The sequence below is a fragment of the Melanotaenia boesemani genome, chromosome 9 (genome assembly GCF_017639745.1).
Source record: "Melanotaenia boesemani isolate fMelBoe1 chromosome 9, fMelBoe1.pri, whole genome shotgun sequence".
Classification (NCBI taxonomy): domain Eukaryota; kingdom Metazoa; phylum Chordata; class Actinopteri; order Atheriniformes; family Melanotaeniidae; genus Melanotaenia; species Melanotaenia boesemani.
In genome coordinates this window covers 33,734,447-33,742,675 of record NC_055690.1, presented here as the reverse complement: position 1 = coordinate 33,742,675, position 8,229 = coordinate 33,734,447, and the positions used below count along the sequence as shown (strand labels likewise).

Here is an 8,229-nt window from a genome sequence, read left to right as displayed (position 1 = left end):
ATGAGTGATTCTCTGCTTGCAAATACTGTGTTATTCCCTCGCAATGCAGAAATGCCTCCTCACGACGTGTGTTTTAACTCGCGGGTACTAATTTACTCGCTCATATCACGTACTCGCGCGCGGTGATCCCCGTGCACGTGCATTGTTTTTATGTGCGCGGGCGGTTTTCAAGCGCGCTGCTTTTGGAACCGAATAAACGCCATAGACATGGCTCTGTGAAGCTGCTCTGTGTGTGTGTATAAGAAGCCTAATTGAGTTGAACTGACCGGGCAGGTGTGGAGTAAACCATTTTGTCAAATTTAGGAGGGGTGATGGGGCACAGAGCATTCATCATTACTGTTAATGGAAAATGATGTGTCTCAACCCGTTCATTCAGCTAATCTGATGATTATTATGACCTCAATTAACTAGAAATTTGAAAGGGAAACACATACATGTACACACACACAAAACCCTTTCATTCCAGGATTGTCAAGGTCCCCCACCCTGTGGTGGCTCTGCAGGTACCATTTACCTCCCCAGTCCGACGTCACGGGTGAGCTCTCCAGTAGTGATGCGAAGTTCTACTCTTTTCACTAACCCAGGTCTTTTACACTCGAACAGTAAAGTGAACGAATCTTGAACGAATCATGTCGTTCTTTTTTACAGCAGGTGGCGTTGTAAAAAAGTCCGCGATTCTCAAGCAGTAAATACTGAAGGCAACAAAACTACTGGTAATGCCACAAGCAATTCAAACCACATGAAAACGTAGGGAAGCAAATACACACCACAATAAAGTGATTTGTGTCCTACATCCTCCCTGCCATTGTTTAACAGCACAACAGTGACTCGGTAGCTATCACGTGACAAATGAACAAGAGACCGAGCCGAGAGCGAACGTACTGCTGAGCTTGATCAGCTTGAGCTGTGAACGAACGAAGGAAGACCCGTTCAGAGACCGAGTTGCCTGTCACTTGACAGAAGCACTAGAGCATAGGTGTCAAACTCTGGCCCGCGGGCCAAATTTGGCCCGCAGTGTAATTATATTTGGCCCGCGAGGCTATACCAAATGACTACTCGAGCTGGCCCACTGGTATTATACAGCGCATTCATTTATCGCTAATACTACAAATCCCATAATGCCTTGCTGTTGTTTTGGCCGTCAATCAGGACAGGTCCCAGAAACGCTCTCTCCTCTATGACAGTAGTTATAGCGATCTACAACTGTCACTGTGGAACCCCTTCGCAAAAATGACGAAAAGAAAGGCAGACAACAGGAGCTTTCTGGACAGGTGGGAGACAGAATACCTGTTTACATTTGTAAAAAACAGACCTGTTTGTCTGATTTGTGGATTCAACGTGGCTATAACGAAGGAGTAGGCCTACAATATTAGAAGACACTATGAAACAAAACACCATGACAAGTACAAGGACCTGGACATGACTCAAAGGAGCAAGAAAGTAGAGGAGATGAAAAGAAGTTTGGTTTCACAACAGAATAAGTTAAAAAAAGCCACATCACAAAGTGAGGCTGCTGTAAAGGCCAGTTATATTGTGGCAGCAGAGATCGCTAAATCAGCCCGGCCCTTTAATGAGGGAGAGTTTGTGAAAAAGTGCACGTTGAAAGTTTGTGACGTCGTGTGCCCAGAGAAAAAGCAAGCCTTTTCAAACGTGAGCCTGAGCAGAAACACAGTAGCTGAGCGCACATGTGATCTGGCCACCAATCTATATGACCAGCTTATGGAAAAAGGAAAAGATTTCGTTGCATTCTCCCTTGCTGTGGATGAGAGCACCGACGCATCGGATACTGCTCAGCTGTCAGTCTTCATCCGTGGAGTGGACTCAAACATGTGTGTTACGGAGGAGCTATTGGGATTCAAATCAATGCATGGCACAACCACAGGAAAGGAAATCTTTGAGGAAGTTTCCAAATGTGTAACTTTAATAAAGCTGCCGTGGAATAAACTCGTGGGATTAACGACAGATGGTGCGCCAGCGATGTGCGGTAAAACAAGTGGACTGGTGGGCAGGGTCCGGGAGAAGATGCAGGAAGAGAACTGTGCAGGTGAACTAACTGTTTATCACTGCATCATACATCAGGAATCACTGTGTGGCAAAGCCCTAAAGATGGAAAATGTTATGACCACAGTAACACAAGTAGTTAACTTTATAAGAGCCAAAGGTCTGAATCACCGCCAGTTTAAGTCTTTTCTGGAGGAGTGTGGTTCTGAATACGCAGACGTGCCGTATCACACAGAGGTGAGATGGTTAAGCCGAGGAAAAGTACTGAACAGATGTTTCGAGCTGCATGAGGAAATATGTCAGTTTCTGGAAAGCAAAGGAAGAACACAGCAGAGTTTCGGGACAAAAAGTTTCTGTGTGAGCTGGCCTTTCTGTGTGACATCTCGAGCCATCTCGATGCGCTGAACCTGCAGCTTCAGGGGCGGGGGCTCATCATTACAGACATGTACGCTGCAGTGAGGGCTTTTAAAACTAAACTGTGCCTGTGGGAGAATCAGATGCTGCAAGGAAACCTTGGCCATTTTCCCTGCTGCCAAACCATAAAAACGCAGTTCTTTACCACCTTGTTCCCATGCGCAGAGTTTGCTGAAAATCTCAGTGTACTCGGCGCTGAGTTTTGCCGGCGATTTGCCGACTTTGATGTCCAGAAATGTAGGTTTGAACTGCTCAGTAATCCCTTCGCAGTTAATGTGGAAAATGCACCAACCAACCTCCAAATGGAGCTAATTGAACTCCAGTGCAATGATACGCTGAAGTCAAAGTATGATGCTGTGGGCGCCGCACAGTTTCCACAGTTCATCCCTGACACAATGCCTCAGCTCCGCACCCAAGCTGCTCAGATGCTCTCCATGTTCGGCAGCACTTATCTATGTGAGCAACTTTTCTCCTCGATGAAGATGACCAAAACATCTCACAGGAGACGTCTGACTGATGAACACCTTCGCTCGACACTGAGGATTGCCTCGGCTCAAAGCCTGAGCCCAGACATTGATGAACTATCATCCAAGAAGAGATGCCAGGTATCTGGCTTGGGCACATCAGATTAGATCAGTGTGTAGCAAACTGAGCAATAATTTCCGTTTTCTTTATGCACTTTTTCTTGCTACTCCAAGACATGGGCTTGAATGGTTGATTGATTTATTATTGTTATTTTATTTTTCAAATTATAATTATTATAATTATTTATTATTATTTAAATTTTATTTAATAAAATAAATGAATGTCATTGATGTTTTTTTTTGAAGTTCGATTTTGCATATCTGGATTATTAAGTTATATATTGTATAGTAATAAGTGTTGCTTGTTCCATATTCAATGTTAAAGCAAGTCTTGTTTGGGTCCATATTAACCAGCGTCATGCGGAATTTTTTGCTGGCGCAGATAAAACGGCATCTGTTTATATCGCCTGACTTTTTTATTTTTTTTTACTTAAACTTGCCATGCCGTATAACTTTTTTATATAACGGGAAAACTAGGCTATGTATGTTGCAACAACGTGAAAATGTGTTATGATAAGAATAAAACGTTTTAACATGAAGAATATAACAATCAGTTAATAACATTGTGTTATAAGTTTTCTTCTACTTGGGTGGCGCCGATAAGCCCCCATAGTGAAGCTGATCATGTAATAGGTAGATTCCGAATTTAATTCATCTTAAATGTAAAACCAACTATTTTGATTAATGAAAGGAATAAAACAGGCTTAGCATTTATGATTAAGACCCAAATCTTGTCCTTATAAGTGATGATAAACTCATGCAAACATATTTATGTTAAATCACTTCAGTTAGATTTTCTTTTTTCTCATTTGATGCTTGATGCCAATTGTCTCCATTTTGTATTTTTTCCGTCCAGGAAGAGCACATATCAGTTTATTTCTGAAGAGTCCTGTAGATGCCATTAGGAGGCTGAATGGTGAAACTGGGAATTTATAAAAGGGGTTTGACCACATCTTAATTTCAGATTTTATATTAGTTTTAAGTAGGCATATAAATACATCACATTAAAATGAGTTAGTTTCACTTGGCTATTAAGGTTCTTTTTAATGTTATGAACTACAACAATCTCTTTTTAAATAGGATATCCTGGTATTGTCATGTTCAAAACAACTTGCATGAAATAATTTTTTATTACAAGCTGTTTTAGCTAAGAGTGCAATATTGCGTTTCAAACGTTTAATACCACTGTAAAGCAAGCACACACTGTCAACGGTGCTGCAAAATTACCTAAGCTAATAAGTGTGTGTGTGTGTGTGTGTGTGCCTACATCAGAAGTAGTTTTTCGGTCAGTTGACAACACCTTGGGTTGCATGTAAAATGACTTCTTTTGAGAGAGAGCTATGGTTCACTGCTGAGCGGACGCGTGGCAGAGACGCTCCGAAACTTTGAAGACTTTAACTACCTATTTCATTGAATATCCCTCAATTTCGTAACCTACTTTGATTAAAAAAAAAAAAAGAAACAACCACAATGCCTCCTAAACCGGTCAAGAATCCTGCAAAATTACAGAAGTTGGACTCTGTTCGGGATGGTGAACAACAAGCTAGCCACACTACTACAGACGGGCTAACTGAGGTGGCTAATGCTAGTGAAACGGTTCCGATATCTGCTCTTCGGTTGATGCAGGAAGACATGGGGAAAAGATTTGACACGATGCTCACTGAAATAAAAGCAGTGAGGGCTGACATAAAGTTAATGGCAGCCCGAGTCTCTCTGGCGGAGGACAGAATTGCTACGAATGAAGATGACATTGGTACACTGAAGGTTGCTAATGGCACCATGAAAGCAGAGCTAGCATCGCTAATACGGAAGGTTGAAGAGCTGGAAAATCACAGTCGTCGAAACAATGTACGCTTAGTGGCGCTACCAGAGAAGGAAGAGGGGAAGGACTTGTGTATTTTCCTGGCTAAGTGGATTCCGGAGGTGCTTGGAGCCGGAAACTTCCCTGGACCATTACAAATTAAGAGGGCGCACCGACTCGGCAGACCACGCGATGCTGACTCGACAGTAAACCAAGCACGCCCTCGAGAAGTGATTATGAAGTTTCTGGACTTTTCTGATAAAGTTCGAGTCATGAATGCTGCCAGGATGAAGAGCACCGTGATCTATAAAGACAAGGAAGTCATGTTCTTCCCAGATTTTTCAGTGGAGCTCCGCAAGCAGAGGAGGCTGTTTGACCCAAAAATCAACTGGTGGCTCTTGGCATTCCGGACCTGCGCTTCGGTATCATTCACCCTGCCAAGATGCTGATCACCCATCGGGGGAAGCGTCGAGTTTTTGACACCCCCTCTGAGGCAGATCTCTTCGTACAACAACTAAAAAAGGACGGGAACGGAGAGAGGGAATGTCTTGTTTTCGTTGTGGGCTCTTAATAAAGACTCCGTTGCTTGAAGAGCAATGTACTCGTTCATTTATTAGTGTCTCTCATGTCATGTACAGACGATAACAACTGGCTCTATCAACACTCCGCCTACGTATATACACACCATCAGTGCCCCCTACTGGCGGGAGGTATAAACAACATAAACACAGATACTAAGCAAATATGTATTTGCTGCTATCATTACATCTTCCTTTTTTTTTTTCAAAATAAACACCTTCACCTTTTCTACACATAAGTACTCTTAGTTCAACAAGCATTTTCCAGTCATAAACATAGAACCTTGCACTGTCTTGCGAGCTCAGAGTAGTCTTCCTCACAGTACCTAAATGATTATTTTTTTACCTGGGCAGCTAACTTCAGTCAACCTAATTTAACCACAATATCAACTTGTAATAACCACACACTGTACAACACAGCTATGCATCTGTACCTCGAACTTAAGAAAGATAATATGAAAACATAACCTCACTACAAACACGTAAACACTTTCAGATTTGTTCAATGAGTCTTTCAGGTGGCTTCACATTTCTTGAAGACCTTCTAGGTGTTTGTTCTTGTATCTGGGTACCCGATGGAGTCTCAAGCATGCGGTGAGATTGTTCAGCAGCCTCAAACCTCTGTTCTTCAGATGCAGGTTCCTTGAGAAGATCTCTGCGATTCCGTCTCAGGAGAGCTCCATCTTCTGTCCGAATGGTGTATGACCTTGGTTGAACTTCACTCAGAACATTTGCTTTCTGTGTCCAAGTGTTTGTTTTATGTTTAAACCTCACATGATCCCCTACAAGGAGTTCAGGTAGGTTCTTCGTTCCTCTGTCATAGTAGAACTTTTGTTTTGCTTTTTGCTGCTCCTTGAACTCCTTCACGCCGGTTCCCTCCGTTGTCCGAAGTAGGTCATCTCGGATGGGCAGGTTTGATCTCAGGCGTCGTCCCATAAGGAGCTGAGCCGGTGACATGCCACACTCTAGTGGCGTTGAGCGATACACCAGCAGGCTTCGGTAGAAGTCAGTGTCGCTGTCCCATGCCTTGCCCATCAGTCTTTTCACAGTTTGGACCGACTTTTCCACTAACCCGTTAGATTGTGGGTAGTGTGGACTCGATGTCGTGTGAACAAATTCCCACTCTGTTGCAAATTGTTTGAACTTTATGTTGGAAAACTGTGGACCATTGTCTGTAAAAACTTCATTCGGCACTCCGTGCCTTGCAAATATGGCCTTCATGGATGTAATCACAGTCTCTGCGGTCGTAGTGTGTAACCTACAGACTTCTGGATACAGGGAGTAATAGTCTGTGACCACAACATAGTCCTTTCCTCCAGAAACAAAGAGATCAGCACCCACCTTCTGATAAGGTCGGTCTGGCACAGGGTGTGGCTTCAGCGGCTCCGCAGGATTGCTTGCTAGATATTTTAAACACGTCGAGCAGTTTGATACCTCATTTGTCACATCCTGATTAATCCGAGGCCAAAACATCACCTCACGTGCTCTCTTTTTGCATTTTTCAATGCCGAGGTGTCCCGCATGTATTTTCTTGAGCATGTCTATTCGTAGACACTTTGGAATGACTATTTTGCTTCCCTTGTAGATGATGCCATCCACAACTGACAGTTCTGCTCTGCAATTCCAGTAGTCCTGAACAACAGGTGAACAGTCTTGCTTACAGTTGGGCCATCCATCCAAGATGGTTTTGCACAGCACTTTTAAAGTGTCATCTTTGTTCGTCTCCGTTCTTATAAGCTCCATTTTTTCATCTGCGACCGGCAGTGCACTTGTGATCATGTTGACATATACTCGTACATCATTGTCCATTTTGGTGTTTGCTGGCTCTCTAGGGTCAACAGCTCTGGATAACGCGTCGGCTGTGTACATCAGCTTACCAGGGGTATACAACACGTTGAGTGTGTATCGTTGCAGTCGGATCATCATTCTTTGGATTCTCAGTGGGCAGTCATTGAGTGGCTTCTGGAACAATGCAAGCAGTGGTTTATGGTCGGTTTCAACACTGATCGCTTGCCCTGACACAAACTGGTGGAATCTTTCACAGGCATATGTTATGCTGAGCAGTTCTTTTTCAATCTGTGCATATCTTGTCTCTGCGTCCGTCATAGATCGTGATGCATATGCAACAGGTTGCCAGTCACCATACTTCTGCATAAGAACAGCTCCAAGCCCGCTCTGTGATGCATCTGATGAGATCATAATAGGTCTCGCCGGGTCATAAAACTTCAGAATTGGCTCTTCTGTGAGCAGTTTCTTCAAGTCACGCCATGCTTTCTCATGCTCATGATTCCACTCCCATTCAACTTTCTTTTCAGTCAGTTGTCTCAGAGGCGCCATCTTCTCAGAGAGATTAGGTATGAACTTTCCCATGTAGGTGATCATGCCATTAAACCTCTGTACATCCTTCTTGCATTGTGGCCTTGGCATATTTTCAATCGCTGTCACTTTCCTGGGATCTGGTCTGATGCCGTCACTGCTCAGGATGTCCCCCACAAACGTCAGTTCTTGTACTCCAAGCTGACATTTTTCTTTATTCAGCTTCAGATTTGCTTTTCTGGTTGCCTCTAACACACTTCTCAGTCTCTTGTCGTGTTCCGTTTTTGTGCTTCCCCACACAATGATGTCGTCCATTGACGTGTCTACTCCTTCCAGGTGCTCATAGACCATGTGTATTGTCTTGTGATACACTTCAGGTGCTGAAGCAATGCCGAATGGCAGTCGCCGGAATCTATATCTGCCAAATGGGCTGTTGAACGTGCATAATTTTGAACTTGCATCGTCCAGCTTTAATTGCCAAAACCCTGATGATGCGTCCAGTTTGCTGAAATATTTTGCATTTGCAAACTGTGAC

General features: G+C 43.5%; 1 protein-coding gene across 1 annotated transcript; it reads left to right on the top strand.

The window, feature by feature from the left end:
- Positions 1-981: 981 nt before the first annotated feature.
- LOC121646230 (general transcription factor II-I repeat domain-containing protein 2-like) lies at positions 982-3,134 on the top strand. Its single transcript, XM_041995128.1, is given in 2 exon segments — positions 982-2,323; positions 2,326-3,134. Coding segments are annotated over 2 exon segments (1,815 nt in total). The 5' UTR covers positions 982-1,230; the 3' UTR covers positions 3,048-3,134.
- Positions 3,135-8,229: the final 5,095 nt, after the last annotated feature.